Below are 21627 nucleotides of genomic sequence, written 5' to 3' on the forward strand. Positions count from 1 at the left end.
CTAACAAAAAGAGGGATGGTGGGAAGGTTGGCCATTAGGAAAACAAATTTTGTAAAACAGATTGGCCGAAGTGTCCATCCCGTCTGGAGAAAGCGTCCAGACAATAATGAGATGTAAAAGTATGAACTGAGGACCAAGTGGCAGCCTTGCAGATTTCCTCAATAGGAGTGGACCGGAGGAAAGCTACAGATGCTGCCATAGCTCGGACTCTATGGGCCGTGACAGAACCTTCCAGAGTCAGTCCGGTCTGAGCATAACAGAATGAAATGCACGCTGCAAGCCAATTGGACAACGTACGTTTAGAAACCGGATGTCCTAATTTATTCGGATCAAAGGACAGAAAGAGTTGAGGGGATGATCTGTGGGGCTTAGTACGGTCTAAATAGTAAGCCAAAGCCCGCTTACAGTCCAAAGTATGTAGAGCCTGCTCACCAGAATGCGAGTGAGGCCTCGGAAAGAAGACAGGCAGAACAATGGATTGATTGAGATGGAATTCAGAGACAACCTTAGGAAGAAACTTTGGATGTGTACGCAGAACCACCTTATCATGATGAAAGACTGTGAAAGGTGGGTCAGAAACTAGTGCATGGAGCTCACTGACCCTCCTGGCAGAGGTGAGAGCAATAAGGAAAAGTACCTTCCAAGTGAGGAACTTGAAAGAGGCATTCGCCAAAGGTTCAAATGGAGGCTTCATTAAAGCGGATAGAACCACATTAAGATCCCAGACCACAGGAGGAGCTTTAATAGGAGGTTTTAAATTAAAAAGACCTTGCATGAATCTGGTGACCAGGGGATGAGCTGAAAGGAGCTTTCCATGGACTGGCTCATGAAAAGCCGCAATAGCACTGAGATGAACTCTGATGGAGGTAGATTTGAGGCCAGAGTCAGACAGAAAAAGTAGGTAATCCAACAATGACTCTACTGAAAGAGATGTGGGATTATGATGATGAAGAAGACACCAAGAAGAAAATCTTGTCCACTTCTGATGGTAACACTGAAGAGTGGTCGGTTTCCTGGAGGCATTCAGGACAGAACGAACGGGCTGAGACAGTAGAGAATCATGTGAAGTCAGCCCGAGAGATACCAAGCTGTCAGGTGTAGAGACTGGAGGTTGGGATGTAAAAGGGTCTCCTGTTGCTGTGTAAGCAGAGAAGGAAATATTGGAAGCAGAAAAGGATCCCTGGAACTGAGTTGAAGTAGAAGGGAGAACCAATGCTGCCTGGGCCATCTTGGAGCGATTAGAATCATGGTGGCTCTGTCCCTCTTGAGCTTGAACAACGTGCGTAACATGAGTGGAAGTGGAGGGAAAGCATACAGGAACAGATTGGACCAATCCAGGAGGAATGCATCCGCTGCCAGACGGTGAGGAGTGTAGAGTCTGGAGCAGAAGCTGGGCAGTTGGTGATTGTGAGAAGCTGCAAAGAGGTCCACTTGAGGAGTGCCCCACTGGTCGAAGATGGACTGCAAGGTCGATGGATCGAGAGTCCATTCGTGTGGTTGTAAAACTCTGCTGAGTTTGTCCGCTAATGAGTTCTGCTCCCCCTGGATGTAGATCGCTTTCAGGAACAAGTGGTGATCTGTGGCCCAAGTCCAGATTCTCTGGGCTTCCTGGCATAATAGGCGAGAGCCTGTCCCACCTTGTTTGTTGATGTAATACATCGCAACCTGATTGTCTGTGCAAAGTAGAAGTACCTGAGGAAAGAGAAGATGCTGAAATGCTTTGAGGGCATAAAACATTGCCCTGAGTTCCAGGAAATTGATGTGATGTTTCATTTCCTGAGGTGTCCAAAACCCTTGAGTTTGAAACTCGTCCAAATGAGCTCCCCAAGCATAAGGGGATGCATCGGTGGTGATGACAAGCTGATGCTGAGGCAGATGAAATAGAAGACCTCTGGATAGATTTGAGGATATCAACCACCATTGCAGAGATCGACGAAGTGATGATGTCACAGATATGTGTCGTGAGCAAGGATCTGTCACCTGGGACCACTGGTTGGCTAAGGTCCATTGGGGAGTGCGCAGGTGAAGACGCGCAAGGGGAGTGACGTGAACTGTGGAGGCCATGTGACCCAAAAGAATCATCATTTGTTTGGCAGATATGGAACTTTGAGACAGTACCTGCTGACAGAGAAATTGGAGGGTCTGAAGACGATTGGATGGAAGGAATGATCTCATGAGGATTGTGTCCAGTATTGCCCCAATGAACTGAAGTCTTTGAGTGGGGATGAGGTGAGATTTTGGAAGATTGATCTCGAATCCCAGGATTTGAAGAGAGAGGATGGTTTGATTCGTGGCCAGAAGAACTGACTGAGATGAGGCAGCTTTGATCAACCAGTCGTCTAGGTAAGGAAAGACCTGGAGATGGTGAGAGCGAAGAAAAGCTGCCACCACAATGAGACATTTGGTGAACACTCTTGGAGAGGAGGCAAGACCGAAGGGTAGTACCTTGTATTGGTAATGATGATGATTGATCATGAAACGAAGATATTTCCTGGAGGTCAGATTGACCGGAATGTGAGTGTAAGCTTCTTTGAGATCGAGGGAGCATATCCAGTCGTTTTGATTGAGAAGAGGGTACAGAGTGGCTAAAGAAAGCATTTTGAATTTTTCTTTTACCAAACATTTGTTGAGATCTCGAAGATCTAGAATGGGTCTTAGATCTCCTGTTTTTTTGGGGACTAGAAAATAACAGGAGTAGAACCCCTGCCCCTGCTGATCTGGAGGAACTTCCTCTATTGCATTTAAGCGAAGGAGAGATTGAACTTCTTGAACTAGAAGGACAGATTGAGGGGAGTTCAAAGCAGACTCTTTTGGTGGACTTAGAGCCGGCAGAGTTTGAAAGTTGAGAGAGTAGCCGTGATGGATGATGTTGAGGACCCATTGGTCCGATGTGATGATTTTCCATCGGCTGAGGAAAAGAGATAAACGACCACCTATATAGGTTGAGGAAGGTGGGTGGAAATTTGAACGCTGGCTATGCTTTGGAGAACTAAGTCAAAAGGGTTGTGACTTTGGTTGTGGAGGTGGCTTCACAGGCTGTTGTTGTTGTTGAGGCCTGGGAGGTTGACGTTGTGGTTGACGTTGACGTCTAGGTGGTTGGGAAGGTGTCTGCAATGGTCTAGCTGCATAGCGGCGCTGATAAGCCGACTGCTGTCTGAAAGGCCTTGTAGTAGGAGGCTTCTTTTTATTTTTGAGCAGAGTATCCCAACGTGTCTCATGAGCTGAGAGCTTTTGAGTAGTCGAGTCCATGGAATCCCCAAAAAGCTCATCCCCCAGGCATGGTGCATTGGCTAACCGATCTTGATGGTTAACATCAAGTTCGGATACCCGAAGCCAGGCAAGTCTACGCATAGCTACAGACATAGCTGTAGCTCTTGAGGTTAGCTCAAAGGTATCATAGATAGATCTAACCATAAATTTTCGCAGCTGAAATAGCGAAGAAGAGCATTGATGAAAAGCCTGCTGTTTTCGTTGGGGAAGGTACTTTTCAAAAGAGGCCAAGGTGGTAAGTAGGTGTTTGAGATAAAAAGAAAAATGGAATGCATAGTTGCCAGATCTATTGGCCAACATTGCATTTTGGTAAAGCCTCTTACCAAATTTGCCAATTGCCTTACCCTCTCTGCCAGGAGGTACAGAAGCATACACACTAGCTCCTGAAGATTTTTTCAGGGTAAAAAAAAAAAAAAAAAAAAAAAAAGGAATCACCTTGTACAAGGAATCAAGCTTACGGGGAGCTCCAGGAATTGTTAGAGGAGTCTCCAAATTCTTATAGAATGTCTCCCGTAATATATCGTGCAGAGGGAGCTTCAGGAATTCCTTAGGAGGCTGGTCAAAATCAAGTGCATCCAAAAAAGCTTTAGATTTTTTAGACTCAGCCTCCAAAAGAATAGACATGGAGTCACACATATTTTTCAAAAAAGAAGTAAAAGATGTGGATTCCTGTCCTGAAGAAGGATCAGGCAACGCAGAATCCTCTTCTTCAGAAGAACATTCACCTTCAGAAAGGAATGGTTCTTCAGAGTCTCCCCACAGATCAGGGTCTCTTACATGAGATGTACGATCCCGGGACTCTGGAGTCGAAGGTTCCAAATGTCGGGATTTGCGTACCGACTTACCCGATCTCATCGACACGGTACCGGGAGATGTCACTTGTTGCACCGGTGCCGAAGTCTGTACCGACTGATGTCTCGGTTCCGGTGCAAGAAGTGGCATCGATGTCGATGAGGCCGAGTGCACCGGCACCGAGGGAGTGGACACAAGAATAGAAGGTTGCTCCACTATCGGTATCGGTGGCTCAGACCGGACCGGTTCTGGAAGGATCGGGGTTAAAATAGCAGGGATTAGCTTTTGGAGTTGTTCCCGGAGCTGAACCTGCAAGACGGCGGCAATGCACTCATCTAAGGAAGGCACCGGTACCGCTTTTTTCTTCTGCGGTACCTTAGGTGCCGCTTTACACTCCGAAGAAGAACCCGATGTCGAAGGGCTAACTTCAATCGGAGCGGAGCGCTTCCACTGGCGTTTCACGGTCGGCAGGATTGGGCTCACTGCAGTGGAGACCGGAGGACGCTCCAGCGGGGAAGGCTTCTTAGCCGGCTTACCTGGAGGGTGCGACGCCGGCGCGGTGTCGCGCGGTGTTGACGAAGAAGGTGCCGACTGCGATGGAACCGATGTCGGTGCCGGTGTAGCGGAGTCGGACATCTCGGCACCGAAAAGCAACCGCTGTTGGATCTGGCGGTTTTTCAGAGTCCTTTTCTTTAACGATGCGCAGCGGGTACAAGTTGACGCTCGATGATCCGGACCAAGACACTGCAGACACCAGTTATGTGGGTCTGTCAGTGAAATTGGCCGAGCGCACCGCTGGCACTTTTTAAACCCGGGTTGAGGGGGCATGAATGGAAAAACGGCTTCAGCCAAATCGAAGCCCGAGGCTTCGATAGTGGCAATAGGCCCCGCCGGGGCGAAACCGAAAGAAAAGGAAAAAAAAATTACTAATAGAATTTTTTTTTTTTTTTTTTAAATAAAAGAAATAAAAGAAAAAATGAGGGAAAAGATCTTTCCCAAAGGGTTTACGCGAGCGTGGAAGGCAAAAATTCAAAAATTGTTCAACAGCCGTTGAACACACGTCTTCTTAGCTCCGCGGAAACTAAGAAACTGGGGACCGCGCGCCTGTGTCGGGCGGGAAGGCACTCGCGCACGCGCGGTGCGGCCTCTAGAACTTTCCAAGTTCTTAGAGTGCAATCACTCTAAAAGTGTCCGTACCGGGGCTCCGTCGGTGCCGTCACCCATCAGTCAAGAATATGCTGCCTGCTTGTCCTGGGATAAAAAGAATACTATTCTAAACAAATAAAAAAGGCTAAAAACACTGCCGCCTTATGTGCTATAACAAAATCACTTACCACATAAAAGAAAGAAACCAACATGACTGTCCAACTACCCTCAACTCAAGCCATATACACCCACTTTATCAACAAAATCCAAATAATCAAAAGTTCTATCTTACAGGCAAACAGCATTAGCAGTAATTCCTCCTCTTGCATCTTGGGAGATTCAACTGCTTTGACTGTGTCCACAAACCTTCCCTTTTCTAAATGCTCAAAATTTACCCTATCGACTCTTCAGGACATCCAGAGATGTCTGAACTCGCTAAACATAAAAGGAATCAGCTCAGAAGTTATTCCACCGTTCCTCCTGAAGCGCTTCTTCTCAATCTTTGGCCCGGACATCCTAGATCTGGTCTGTACAAGTCTATCCTCAGGATCATTACCTAAAACATGGAAAGAGGCAATCATTTACCCCATAATCAAAGATCACAAAATCAGCGTACAAGAAGTGTCAAATTACTGACCCATTGCAAATATCCCTTTCCTAGCAAAGCTTACTGAGAAAATCATTTTCTGCCAAATTTCAGATTTCATGGAAAAAACCAAAGTTTTGCACCCAAATCAAACCGGATTCCGTTAACACCATTCCACAGAACTCTCACTCATCGGCCTGACCACAAAAATACTTTATCATCTTGATCACCACCAGTCAGTTCTTCTTATTTCCTTAGACCTTTCCTCAGCATTTGACACGATAGATCACAAGCTGCTTCTGTTGTGTCTCAGTGAAATCGGTATCACAGACCAGGTTATGGATAGGTTCTCATCCTTTTTTACAGAATGGTCCTCAAAAGTAGCCTTTAATGCAACAACCTAAGATCCTTTTAAGACTGAATATGGCATTTCATAGGGTTCGATCCTATCACCTTTACTTTTTATTATCTGTTAACTCTAGGTCAATCTATTGGTTTCACAATGTTCGCTTATACGGATGATGTCCAACTAATTCATCCTATTGATCTAAACAACTCAGATGAGGTAACAACTATAAACCTAAAATTGGAAAAGATTAAGTCATGGCTAGATTCTAACATGTTATCCCTAAACATTGAAAAGTCCAAACTAATGATTTTTCCCATCAAAGAGGGATTGTTCCTACAGGCTCCTCTAAAATTAAAATCTTTATTCATCAAAGTGGTATCATCTGTAAAATTGTAAGGAGTTACCTTCGATAACAAATTCAATTATCACCTTCACATCAGTACAGTGGTCCAGCACTGTTTCTACCACTAACGAATGATGCGATCTCTTTCTACATTGCTTGAACCTTCTTCTTTAAACACGTTGATTCTCTCTCTGGTGATTTCTTGCATAGACTACGGTAATGCCCTCTATAGAGGCATAATAAAAAAGGAAATAAAATGACCAGATAGTACAGAATACTGCAATAAAAATTATATTCAATACAAAAAAATAAGACCAGTCAGTCTAGAAGAGGTATGCAGGCAGATTGATAGGCTTAAAAATGATAAATTCCTGGGATCGGATGGCATCCATCCGAGGGTAATCAAGGAAATGAAAGAGGCTATAGCTGAACTGCTTTAACTAATTGCCAATCTGTCGATCAAATCGGGAAGGATTCCAGAAGACTGTGCGAATGTTACGTCGATCTTCAAAAAAGGTTTGAGGGGAGATCCGGGAAACTACAGACCAGTGAGTCTGACCTTGGTACCAGGAAAGATGGTAGAGGCGCTGATAAATGCCCGCATCATTGATCACCTTGATAGACACAATCTGATGAGGACCAGCCAGCACAGCTTCAGCAAGGGAAGATCTTGCTTGACGAACTTTCTGCACTTCTTCGAGGGAGTAAACAGGCAGATAGACAAGGGCGAGCTGGTCGACATTATATATCTGGATTTTCAGAAGGCGTTCGACAAGATCCCACATGAAAGACTACTTCGAAAAATTGTGAACCATGGAATCGAGGGTGAAATACTCATGTAGATAAAAAACTGGTTGGCGGATAGGAAACAGAGAGTGGGGGTAAATGGACAATACTGGGACTGGAAGAGTGTCCCGAGTGGAGTACCGCAAGGTTTGGTGCTTGGACCCGTGCTCTTCAACATATTTATAAACGACCTGGAAATTGGTACAACGAGCGAGGTGTTTACATTTGCGGACGATATGAAGCTATTCAGAGTAGTGAAGATGCAGAAGGATTGCAAAGACCTGCAACGGGACATAAACACGCTCGAGAAATGGGTTGCGACATGGCAAATGAGGTTTAACGTGGTTAAGTGTAAGGTGATGCATGTCGGTAACAAAAATCTTATACACGAATACAGGATGTCTGGTACAGTACTCGGAGAGACCCCCCCCCCCCCAGGAAAGAGACTTGGGAGTACTGGTTGACAAGTCGATGAAGCCTTCGCGCAATGTGCGGCGGTGGCAAAAAGGGCGAACAGAATGCTAGGAATGATTAAGAAGGGGATCACGAACAGATTGGAAAAGGTTATCATGCTGCTGTACCGGGCCATGGTACTCCCCACCTGGAATACTGCGTCCAGCACTGGTCGCAGTACATGAAGAAGGACACGAAAGGGTCCAGAGAAGAGCAACTATAATGGTTAAGGGGCTGGGAGAAGTTGCCGTACTGCGAGAGGTTAGAGAAACTGGGCCTCTTCTCCCTTGAACAGAGGAGACTGAGAGGGGACATGATTGAAACATTCAAGATACTGAAGGGAATAGACTTAGTGGATAGGGACAGGTTGTTCACCCTCTCCAAGGTAGGAAGAACGAGAGGGCACTCTCTAAAGTTAAAAGGGGATAGATTCCATTCAAACATAAGGAAGTTCTTCTTCACCCAGAGAGTGGTGGAAACTGGAATGCTCTTCCGGAGGCTGTTATAGGGGAAAACACCCTCCAGGGATTCAAGACAAAATTAGACAAGTTCCTGCTGAACTGGAACAAACGCAGATAGGGTTGGTCTCAGTTAGGTCACTGGTCTTTGACCTAGGGCCACCACGAGAGTGGACTGCTAGGCACGATGGACCACTGCTCTGACCCAGCAGCGGCAATTCTTATGTTCTTATGACCACGTCACTCCCCTCTTGTACAAAGCACACTGGTTATCGGTAGAATACAGAATCAGCTATAAAATTCTTTTACTAACATTCAAAACCCAACAGAATAACCAGCCTGAATTCATTGACAGTTTTCTTATTCCATAGAACCTCTCTAAGATCCTTCGATCCTTGACTCAGAATCTTCTGTCTTTGAAGCACATCAATACTATGAGATCAAACATTTTTACAGTGACCGCACCCACTCTATGGAAATCTATCTCTACCTATTTACGTGAAGAATCATCGCTAAATCAGTTGAAAACAAAGCTAAAAATATTCTCATTTTTGGATGCCTTTGAAACCTAAGTGCCCTTATAAAGGCGAGCCTATGCTGTTTTTCCCCACAGCAACCCTTCCTAATGCTCTTCCCCTATCTGTCACCTTTTTCTCAGAATATTGTAGTTCTCACCTTTTTTTAACTTTTGTTCCTGTTTGTTCAAGTTTGTTCAACTACACCTCAGCTCACCTTGGCACATAACAGCACTTTTAATTTGTTCTAACTGTTCTTAATAGATTTTATTGTATTTTTATTTTACCTGCTGCTGTTGTTTCTCTTTTTAGTTGAACTTACTCTCCTTTGCCGCCGCGAAGCGGCGGCCCGCTTGGACTCCTCCCCCTCAGGTCAGCGCATGCCCTATAAAATTGGACACTCTGCGGCGCACGCCTTGCTCAACTACACCTCAGCTCACCTTGGCACATAACAGCACTTTTAATTTGTTCTAACTGTTCTTAATAGATTTTATTGTATTTTTATTTTACCTGCTGCTGTTGTTTCTCTTTTTAGTTGAACTTACTCTCCTTTGCCGCCGCAAAGCGGCGGCCCGCTTGGACTCCTCCCCCTCAGGTCAGCGCATGCCCTATAAAATTGGACACTCTGCGGCGCACGCCTTGCTCAACTACACCTCAGCTCACCTTGGCACATAACAGCACTTTTAATTTGTTCTAACTGTTCTTAATAGATTTTATTGTATTTTTATTTTACCTGCTGCTGTTGTTTCTCTTTTTAGTTGAACTTACTCTCCTTTGCCGCCGCAAAGCGGCGGCCCGCTTGGACTCCTCCCCCTCAGGTCAGCGCATGCCCTATAAAATTGGACACTCTGCGGCGCACGCCTTGCTCAACTACACCTCAGCTCACCTTGGCACATAACAGCACTTTTAATTTGTTCTAACTGTTCTTAATAGATTTTATTGTATTTTTATTTTACCTGCTGCTGTTGTTTCTCTTTTTAGTTGAACTTACTCTCCTTTGCCGCCGCAAAGCGGCGGCCCGCTTGGACTCCTCCCCCTCAGGTCAGCGCATGCCCTATAAAATTGGACACTCTGCGGCGCACGCCGCAGAGGCGCGCGCCTGCGGCGCGCGCCGAAGGAGCACGCCAAAGGAGCAGGTCCTGCTCCTTGGTGCGCTCCTTCGTGCGCTAACTGAGTGCTGCACCACAATCTTCAACTACCCAAAACAAAAGCTAAAACAACATTTTGCTGGTAAAGTCTCCTTGATAAATAATTTCATTTCTATAGGCTTCTTGCTTTTGATAGCCATGCTTGTCCACACTTCTACCCAACCCAATTCGGTTACAAATCTATCATATAAAATACCGTCATATTGGGGTAGACGTCCCCCCAGTAATAAAAACAACGAATCACGTCCCAACTCAAATACATCAATTACACTTAACCAACTTTCATCCAAAACCTCTCACAATTTCCCCAGTACTGCAAAACTAAAAATAGGACTAATCAATGTTAGATCCATTAAAGGAAAATATCATTTAATAAAAGAAAAAATTACTGCAGAAGGATTTCATATTATATGCTTAATAGAAACATGGCTAACAGACGGCGAAGAAGCCTACCTGTCTTATTGCTGCCCCCCACATTATTCATTTCTTTATAACCATCGTAAAAAACGCAAAGGAGGCGGCTTGGCTATTATTTACTTAAACGACACTATAAAGTTTACAGATCTTTCCAACGATAACACGACAATCGAATATCTTCAATTTCAAATTAATACCACTCCAAAAATAGATTTTTTACTTCTCTATATTCCGCCACCAGTTATTTCAAATACTCTTTCTTTACTACAAAATTTAATTTTCGATTTTAGTTCATCCACTGAATTTCCAGTGATTTTAGGAGATTTTAATTTTCATTTCGATGATAGTACCAACTCTTTAGCCAAAGAACTATTAGATTACACCAAAATGCTCAATTACTTACCCCTTATTCACGATTCAACTCATCAAGCAGGTCATACGCTAGATATGATCTTTGCCCCCACCATTGACCTTTTTTCGTTTTCCAAAATTCAAAATACACCAGTTCCATGGTCTGATCACCACATCATCTCATTTAATTTAGTTACTATAAAGAAAAAAGAATCTGTTCCTCCACCTAAAAAAATAGTTTATCGTGACTTCAACATACTTGATCATTCAATTATTTCGTCTTTCATGAGCTCTTTGCCCCCAATACCAGAGTCAGACTCCTTAGAAGACCAACTTTCTACTTGGAACCTCTCAATGCAACTTTTATTAGACAAAGAGACCCCCTGGATTAACAAAGTTATTTATAACCGTAAAACTCATAACCCATGGTTCTCTCCAGAACTATTACTGATCAAAAGACAACTTAGATCCTGTGAGAGGAAATGGCGTAAAAACAAATCAATGGAAAATTTGGCAATATTCAAAGAGCAATCCTTATTCTATAAAGGTAAAATTAATGATGCAAAAAGAACATATTACAGCAAAAAAATCAAAGCGGCAAAAAATCCATCAATTCTATATTCTATAGTAAAATCTTTCAATTCAAACACACACAAACAACCTCGTTCCTCAACACTCACAGCGCAAAACTTATCAGACACTTTTTGCATTAAAATTGAAAATATACGAAAGAAATTTGCAACTATCAAAGATAATAAGTCACTTACAAATCAAACATCTAATGACTATAAACTTCCCTGCGCAAAATGCTCTAACTTCAACATTCCTTCCCTACCACAAATTAAACTGATACTACAAAATTTAAACCTAAAAAGTTCCCCCTCTGAGATCATTCCTCCTGTCATTTTAAAGAAATTCTTCTCCTGCTTTGGACCATATATTCTGTCCTTTGTAAAAAATAGCCTCAGCTCCGGTATTGTACCCAAATCATGGAAAACGGCAACAATAATTCCCATAATAAAAGATCATAAAATAAGTATAGAAGACCCTCTGAATTACCGTCCTATCGCAAATATTCCTTTTCTAGCAAAAGTTACAGAAAAAGTAATTTTTAATCAAATATCAGAATTTGTCGAATCCACAAATGTTCTACACCCTAACCAAACTGGCTTTAGGAAAAATCACAGTACAGAATACTCATTAATAGGTCTCACTACTAACATTATACATAATTTAGACCAACACAAATCCGTCATCTTGTTTTCCCTAGATCTTTCCGCTGCATTTGACACCATTGACCATTTTCTATTATTAGACAGACTTCATTCAATCGGTATCAAGGACATAGCTCTACAATGGTTCAATTCTTTCTTATCAGAACGCTCTTCCAGTGTCCAATTCAATGACACTAAATCTACTCCATACTCATCTAGTTTTGGAATTCCCCAGGGTTCAATTCTTTCCCCCTTACTCTTTAATATCTTTCTCTCACCTTTACTTAGTCTCAGCCAGTCCATAGGCTTTTCCGCATACGCGTATGCGGATGACATACAATTATTACATCCATGTAACCTAGAAAACCCTACTGAAATAGCTCAAATCAATCAAAAATTAGTCAAAATTAAAGAATGGCTCACTAGTAACAAACTTGCGCTTAACATACCAAAAACAAAGATCCTCCTTTTTCCTTCTAAACAGGGAATACAATTATCTTCTCCTTTCAAGATAGATGACTTAATAATTGAAACAGTGACATCTCTCAAAATTTTAGGTGTAATCATAGATGACAAGTTTACATATCAAGAACAAGTTAACAATACTGTTAAATGCTGTCTTTATCGTCTCCGTTTAATTCGTTCCATGTCAAAATATTTAGAACCACAATCTTTAAACATTCTAATGCACTCTCTTATTATAACAAAACTTGATTACTGTAATTCTCTGCTGCAAAACATTACTCAAAAAGAAAAAAAAACGATTACAAATTATACAGAACATAGCAATCAAAATAATTCACAATGGTAAAAAATACGACCACGTAACACCTCTGCTAATCAAATCACATTGGCTGCCCATAAATAATCGAATAACTTATAAAATAGCTCTACTTATTTTCAAAACACTTAGTACTAATGAACCACAATTCATAGACCGTTTACTAATACCCCATTCTTCAAATCGCTCTTTACGTTCCGATTCTCAAGAATTATTAATGGTACCCTCTTTAAAAATAGTAGGGACAAAACGCCACGATATTTTCTCTGTAGTGGCTCCTCTTACTTGGAATTCTCTTCCTCTATATATCAGGAAAAATAAAAATTTAAACCAATTCAAAACCAATTTAAAAACATTTCTTTTTAAATTATCTTTCGATCTCTAAACTCATCTCTTTACCAATTTCGAACAGAGCACCTTCAATCCCGTCCCATTGTTTTTCCCTCCCCTTTCAGACCTCTCTTTCTCCCTTTCCAGGGAAAATATTTTTGTAACTTTAATTCCTTATGTTTTTTCCATATGTGTCATAGTCTGTCAATATTGTTTTGTGTGTCAAATTCCTATTAGTTAAAGAAATATTATTTTACTGCTATTTTACCCCTTTTTTGTGTTCAATATTATATAGTTTAACGATGATTGTTATACTTTGTTAATCGCTTAGTTTGTAATAAGCGATACATCAAATAAAATTAAACTTGAAACTTGAAACTTGAAACTTTAAACGTCTCTGAATGTATTAGCTACCCTAAACGATACCTTGTAATTTTAAGTTTGTATTTTAGTCAATGTATGTTTTATGATTACTGTACACCACTTAGAAGCCTAATTAGGCGGTATAAGAAATTTTAAATAAACTTGAAACTAGATGGTATGGATAGGCAGACTAGATAGTCCATATGGTCTTTAGCTGCCTTTATTTTTCTCTTTTTCTATGCTTGTACTTCGTGTTTGTAGAAATCTTATAGATCAATCTCCAGTAAAATATGTAAAACCAATGTTCCTGAGTTCGTTTGACAAGGGGAGACAGTGCCAATCATGTGATTATCATACCATATTTCTAGATATGATGCTATTGGAACAGCTAATAAATGTATTGAAGCCTTTCTACTACTATTTGTGAAAAAGCAGCTTCACCAGGACTGATTTGACAAAAATAAGCCTGTGAAAAAAATAATTGAATTTTTTAATCCGTAACTAATATTAGTCTTTGGTGGTAGATCAACCACTTTTTGCCATTGCAAAGGCAGTCTAGTGGCTCTTTCCTGAAATTTCTGGAGAAGACAAGTTTCTTTGTAATGTTAGGAGGGATCTACATTGAAATGGCTCTGTGCATTGCTCTTATGTGGGGCTGGATAGCCTGAAACTTTCACAGATGCTGGCAATGTTTGAAACAAAAAGTAACACAATCGGGGAAGTACATTCATCTTAACTATGGCTATCCGACCCAAACCAAGAAACCCATAAACCATGCCACCTCTGTAAATTACATCTAATACTCCTATAAATAGGAGGATAATTCTTTGCATAAAGCTGGGAGAGGTCTTTGGGAATATAAATACCCAAATACTTAATGCCCTGGGAAGCTCATCGAAAAGAAAAACGTCCTCAGAGCCCTACAACCTCACGGTCAGTCAGGGTCAAATTCATGATTTCCATTTTATTTAAAATTTATTTTGAATTCCAATACCCTCCCATAATCATCAAAATTCCATAACAGCCGCGGAATAGTGGCCTCCAGCTCCCCCACATATAACAAAATGTCATCGACAAATAGCACAATACGATGTTCCACGTCCAGTGTTGATATCCCAAGCATCTCAGGATGAGTATGAACATAGATCACTAGTGGTTCAACAGAGACTGCAAACAGAAGTGGAGATAGTGGACAACCCTGACGTGTCCCAGCAAGATTGGAGAAAAATCTGTATAAGAATGATTGACACGAAGACAAGGTCGGTGCTCCGCATAGAGAGCCTGAACTCACTGACTAAATGTACCCCCAGACCCATACGCCCCATAACATCCCAAAGGAATCCCCATGATACACAGTCAAAAGCCTTCTCAGCATCAACCGCCATCAAGACCGACTTACCCTAGCGCGACTGAGCCTCCCACAATAAATGTAGCGTACGCCTGATGTTATCACTCATTTGCTGTTGTTGAAAAAAACCCGACTGGTCCAAATGTACCTGCGAGGGGAGCAATTTCCCCAGATGGAGAGCCAGGATTTTAGCGTCCAAGTTCAACAAAGAGATTGGCCGGTAAGATTCACAATTCAAAGGATTTCTCCCTGGCTTCAGTAAAAAGTGCAACCCCGGCCTATCCCATGGAACCTGGCAAACCGCACCCCTGAGGTACCCCATTAGCCACATGCACCAGTAAAGGCCCCAGTTGACATGAGAATTGTTTAGAAAACCTACTAGAATATCCATCCAAACTCAGAGATTTTCCATTCTTCAACATTTTTATCACCCCCAAGACCTGTGTTAAAGTAATGGGTTCCTGCAAGTATGCACTATCCTTAAGCGACAGCGTCGGAAGAGGTAACTTATCCAAAAAACGAGTTTGCTCCCCTCGATCGACTGGATCCGGGGCGCTATATAATCTGATATAAAAGTACAAGAAAGCCTGACAGATAGCCAAATCAGTAACCTGCAATCCACAATTATCATTTTGCACCCGAGCTATTCAGGTCCTGGACTGCTTGATCTTAATATACCGAGCATAATAGGAGCTAGCCTTATTGCTATGCTCATAGATTTTGATATTAAACCATTCTTAAATCTTCTCAGTTTCCTCCACCTGAAATTGATACAACTCATCTCGCACTCTCTGCAGTTGGACCAAGAGCTGGGGAATCTGGGCTGCATTTATGCCTGTGCTCCAACTGTAACAATTATTCACGTAACTGAAGGTGTCTCTGGGCTCTCTGGCGCTTATACCTAGCCTCCCATTTGATCAATTCCCCCCGAACCACCACCTTAAGAGCATCCCATAATGTGGCATCCCATTATCATTCAAGGCTAAATACTCCTGTATAGTTTTGTCAACTGCGGCCACCACCTGTGGGCCACTCAGAAGTGATTCATTGAGTCTCCAAAATCATCTACCCTCTGATCAAGAAGTCCTTGACATGCAACTCAAACAGGGGCATGATCAGAGATGTACATGGCCTCTATTTCTGCCCATCTCAACTCTCCTCCTTGATTCCTATCAATCCAAATCCCATCCAGTCTAGTGTAAGTATGTTGGGCGTGGGAATAAAAAGTGTAATTGCGCTGTGAACCATGTAATAATCTCCAGCTATCAACCAACCCCAGAGAGAGCATCAAAGCTCACAACGCTTTACTAGGACTCTGAAGCCCCTTCCTCCCACCTCCTTGAATGGATTACTTTCCTAGCAAGATTCTGCACCAACAACAACTTGTATCCACTGAACAATAAGCGTTGAATGTTATTGAGATTCTGGAGAAGTCGGATACGGAGGTGGCAACATTGCTTATAACCCTAGCTCTTTCTATTGATAAATCATGGTTATTGAGACTATTTCTTAAGAATAAACAGAAGGAATTCCTTGGTTGTAAAATTCAAATGTTCCCTGATGTTTCAAGGGAAACACAAAAACACAGACATGATTTTCTTCTCTTAAAGCCAGGGGTCATCTCCTAGGGACTACATTTTATTGAAGACATCCATGTAAGTGCATTGTTCGCTACCATTCAACTAAATATGTTTGTTTTTTTGAGCCTCAACAATTAAGCAATTTTTTGGCTTTGTCCCATTTGGATAAAGATAAATCTTGAGTTCTATAAGTAAAAGGTGTAGCTCCGTTCGCGTCGTATAGAAGACAGCATTACTTTGTTGTATAGATTATACTTTCTTTACTTCGCCAGTTTAAAACTTCTTGGACCCAAATAGAGGACTTAAGCTAATTTTACCATTATAATTACTCTTTTAATTTTGTTTAATTTATTATGCTTTGGCTTTTTAAATTTGGCTGGTTTAATTTGCTTTCTGTACTAGTTGCTCTTGATACTATAATTTGAAATCAATTTAAAAAAAAATTCTTTTTAAAGAAATGCTTGAGAACAATTCACGTAATAATAATCTGAGAATGATTAACTTTCCTAGGCTTAGAATGGTTACTCCTAGGGAGATGCTTAGGAGATATCTAATTGAAATTCTCCAAGTCTCAGAGGAAACTTTACCTCCGTTCTCTCAGGTATACTACTTACCTAACAAGAATAAGTCTCCGCAACAGTTAAAAGTTCCTGATCAAGTATCACTGAATGTTTGAGAAATTTTGGAGACGTCAGACAAGGATGTAGTAATACCTTCTAAGTTGATTCTAACTGTAGCTCTCTCAATTGATAAAGTATGGTTATTGAGGATTTTCTTTAAAAATAAACAGAAAGAATTTCTTGGTTGTAAAATACAAATGTTCCCCAATCATTCAAGAGAGACGCAAAAGCATCAACGAGAATTTCTTCTTCTGAGACTAGGGGTCATTTCATTGGGGCCACATTTTATTTGAGGCACTCTTGAAAGTCTATTGTTTGCCACCGATCAATTAAATGTTTTCTTTGAACCCCAGCAATTAACTACTTTTTTGGCGCTATCTCGACTGGATGGGAATAAATCAAGTGCTCTATAAGTTAATATGTAACTCCTATCTCAGTTCTATAGTCTATAGCATTCTTTAATGTATTGATCTATATTTTCTTTTGTCTCGCCTAATTGAAATCTTGGATTCAAAATAGAGGACTTTAGCTGAATTAGTCTAAAATGTATATTCTTTTGTTTGTTTTTTTCTTCTTGATTAGTTGAAGTGTAATAAGTGTTTTACTTTAACAAAATGTAAGACCTTGACTAATATGCTTTTTTATACAAGTTATACTTAGTATTTAATTTAAAATAAATAAATAATAATAATAATAAAAACCCATAGTAAATGACAGCAGCTAAAGACCCGAATGGTCTATCCAGTCTACCCAACCATACATGCTCCATAAATTAATCATTTAATTTAAATGGTCCTTTTTCTTAGATATTTCTGGGTCAGAAACCCAGAGCCCTGTCTGGTAGTGTGCTTAGGTTTTATCTACTGGAGTTTCCGTCAAAGCTCACTCCAGCCATCTTAACCATCCCAGCCATCAAAGCCCTCCCCAGCTCATCCTCAACTGAATGTCCATATATGGGACATAGACCGTGCAAGTCTGCCCAATACTGACCTTAGTTCCTTCAATATATACACATTATTTTCTGATTAGAGATCCTCTGTGTTCATCCCATGCTTATTTGAACTCTGTCACCGTTTTCCTTTCCACCACCTCCCTCGGGAGTGCATTCTACGCATCAACCACCCTCTCCGTAAAGAAGAATTTCCTAACATTACTCTTGAATCTACCACCTCTCACCCTCAAATTATGCTCTCTGGTTTTACCATTTTCCTTTTTCTGGAATAGATTTTGTTCTACGTTAATACCTTTCAAGTATTTGAACGTCTGAATCATATTTCCCCTGTCCTTCCTTTCCTCTAGGGCAGGGATCTCAAAGTCCCTCCTTGAGGGCTGCAATCCAGTCGGGTTTTCAGGAATTCCTCCATGAATATGCATTGAAAGCAGTGCATGCACATAGATCTCATGCATATTCATTGGGGAAATCCTGAAAACCCGACTGGATTACAGTCCTCAAGGAGGGACTTTGAGACCCCTGCTTTAGGGTATACATATTCAAGGCTTCCAGTCTCTCCTCATTCATCCTCTGGTGCAAACTTCCTACCATTTTCATAGCCTTCCTCTGGACCACTTCAACTCTTCTTATGTCCTTTGCCAGATACAGTCTTCAAAATTGAACATGAGGGATTTTTGCCGATATCATAAACACAGCACTCTTTACAGACAAAATAATTCTAAATAAAAATGTGCAGCTCTTTATTTGACGGCTAATGACACCAAATATGTTCAAACTGAACTACCAACTCAAATGTTAGAGCAATTTGAATATTTTCACTTTCTGAGAAAAGGAAGGTTCAGGCCCCCAAGTGAGCTGATCATTACCCACTTGAACTGATGTTGTTATTTAGACCCAAACCTTTAATGCGATAACTAAAAGTAAATGTTTGCATCAATTTGAAATGGTTGGTTGCTGGGTCTCCCCACTAATACAGATAGTAGTGCTAAATATCTAGATTTCTATCAGCCGAGGCAGCCACATTTAAAACAAATGCTCACTGTTGAGGCTGAATTACCTGGATAATAAAGAATCATTTTAACTATTTGTAAACTATCTTCTTAAATCTAAGATGCTTCCCTTTTTACATCTTCTTTGAACATCAAAAAATATAAGAGAATATAAGATCAGTGTGTTATAAACTATGGCCAATAATTATCAATGAAATTACATACCTTTTCAAGATGTGGCATAATAACTTCTTCTTCACCAAATACAAACGGTACTGTACTACACAGGTGGATATGATGCCCTATGGGAGCACGTGCTATGAAGTGTAGAACATGCCGCCTGTATAAAAAAAAATAATTACTATCCCTTGCAGGAGTGATTGTCTAACATTGTTCTTACTTCCTACACACAATAAAATATGAGTCTTACACATTTTCAAAATTGTCAAGAATGCAAAGGCACAACAGGTAAACCAGACAATGTAAAAGCGAACTCTATTATTTTTAAGTACTTATTATTTTCAAGTGCTAGGTCCACTTCATGCATGATTCAAAAATATAAGCAATATATTGCATCGTATTTACTAATAGAGTTTTTATTACGTCTCCAGTCATGGTACATGGGCTTGTCATGCCACTGGGGCTTGCATGCATCTGAGAAGCTGAAAGCTATGCCATCGGTAGTTTCACTACCAGCAGGGCCTCCCAAGGCAGATAGGTTTCAGTGGAGATGTCAGATACAATGGCCCACCTCTCTGGGCAGTCAGCAGAATGGGCAGTGTTGGAGGTGGAGGACTGCATTTGATGTGGAAATGGTGACATCTTCGCCGGACCTGGAGAAGGAGATGAGACAGGACACCGAGACCCAGAGAGAGCCAGCCCGAGCCATGCCTCCGCCACACCGCAGCGAGCGCCTAAGCCATAGACATGTTAAATTAGTTGCAGTGATGTTCTTCCCGGAGCAACTGAGGATCCCCTTAGGCGTGGGAGAGCACTCTGCCTCTCACTGACGCACCAGCCGCTGAGCCAGTTGGAGGACTCAGCAGGAAACCTTACTTGTTTAAAAGTTCCCCTTTCCTTTAGCTCTGCCATTTCGTTCTTCCCAAAGCAACTGAGGATCCCGGAGCAACTGAGGATCCCCTCGGGCATGGGAGAGCACTCTGGCCCTCACTGATGCTCCAGCCACTGAGCCAACTGGAGGGCTCAGTGGAAAACCTTGCTTGTTTAAAAGTTCCCCTTTCCTTTGGCTCTGCCATTTCGTTCTTCCCGGAGCAACTGATATCCCCTCGGGCGTGGGAGAGCACTCCTCCCCTCACCAAAGCTCCAGCTGCTGAGCTAGTTGGAGGGCTCAGCAGGAAGCCTTGCTTGTTTAAAAGTTCCCCTTTCCTTTGTTCTGCCATTTTGTTCTTCCCGGAGCAACTGAGAATCCCCTCGGGTGTGGGAGAGCACTCTGCCCCTCACCAATGCTCCAGCCACTGAGCCAGTTAAAAAGCTCAGCACCTAATAGCGCGCAGCTGATCGGCGCACCGTCTAAGGTGTACGTCCCAATCACTGTCTAAGGCGCAAGTCCCAATCACTTGCCACCAACAAACACCTAGAGAAAGATCAACTATCTAACCCCCAGGAAATCACCTACAACCTCACTGCCACCAACTCCCTACCTCCTATCCTTCACAATGAAAGCTATACCACAAACACAAACTATCCTACTGATCATCTTGCTCCTAACCAACTGAAAGGCTGCAGCAAACAACATCTCCCCAATACCAATTATTTCAACTACAAATAGAATTCACCATCAACCAGGAGAACCATTACAGACAGAAACATAAACTCCCAGACCTGCATACACCACATCATCACACCAACATGGAGGAGAAGACCAACAAACCCTTCCAGAACTAAACCATACCCCCAACCAAGAGCACTTGTCTACCCAAAAGCAACAAATAGTGCACAAACAGAATACACCACACTAACATGTGCCTACATAAACATCAGAGCTCTAGGCCCAAAGACAGAACACATAAAAGACTGTATAAAAACCGAAAATCTAGACTGCCTCTTCCTCACTGAAACCTGGCTAACCTCAGCCTCGGACCCCAGGTTAACGGAAGTTTGCCCGAAGGGATACAAGATAACAGTGGCCTGTAGGGAAAAAAAAAAAGAAGTAGGTCTAGCCATCTTAGTCAGAAACTCCCTAAACTTAAACATACTAGACAAAACGTCCATCCCATACATGGATCTACTAGCCTGCCAACTTTCATGCACCAAACTAAAAGGATCCATAACCTGCATGCTCTGCTACATAACACCAGGGAATTGGAACACAGCAAGACCAGAATTTGAAGATTTTATATACCGAAACTCACTAACAACAACTTACAACCTAATCCTAGGCGATCTAAACCTCCATCTCAAAGACCATACCTCTAAGCATCTTACTTTGAAGCCTTAACCTACAAGATCTTAGACCCACAAACCACACACAAGAAAGGTCACCAACTAGGCATTGCAGCCTTCATGACCCAACAGCCCATTCTACCAGAGATTCAAACCTCAAATGGAAAATGGTCCAGATCCATCTGACAATACAATACAGACCATTACACATACACCTTCAATACCAACTGGGCCAAAGGCAAAACCAAACCAAAATCCCAAAGCTTAACCTACAAATCACGTACATATATCGACCCCTCCAAATTCTGGAATAAAACAGATGCTACAATCCAAGAATGTGACCGCAAAGACTTCATCTCACAATGGTGCAATATAAGTACAACTACCCTAGATGAGCTAGCTCCAATACAAACAAAAACCAGAATCAGCAGAC

General features: G+C 41.8%; 1 protein-coding gene across 4 annotated transcripts in view; it reads right to left on the reverse strand.

Annotated features, from left to right (window-relative positions):
* The window catches only part of ADGB (androglobin), a 633675-nt gene that overhangs the window by 234292 nt on the left and 377756 nt on the right, over nt 1-21627 (reverse strand). For all 4 annotated transcript variants that reach the window (XM_033939743.1, XM_033939744.1, XM_033939742.1 and 1 more), the window contains one exon: nt 19017-19131. In XM_033939743.1, the coding sequence (XP_033795634.1) occupies nt 19017-19131 (115 nt within the window). The remainder of the gene's footprint in view (nt 1-19016; nt 19132-21627) is intronic.

Source organism: Geotrypetes seraphini, chromosome 3 (assembly GCF_902459505.1).
Source record: "Geotrypetes seraphini chromosome 3, aGeoSer1.1, whole genome shotgun sequence".
Lineage (NCBI taxonomy): Eukaryota > Metazoa > Chordata > Amphibia > Gymnophiona > Dermophiidae > Geotrypetes > Geotrypetes seraphini.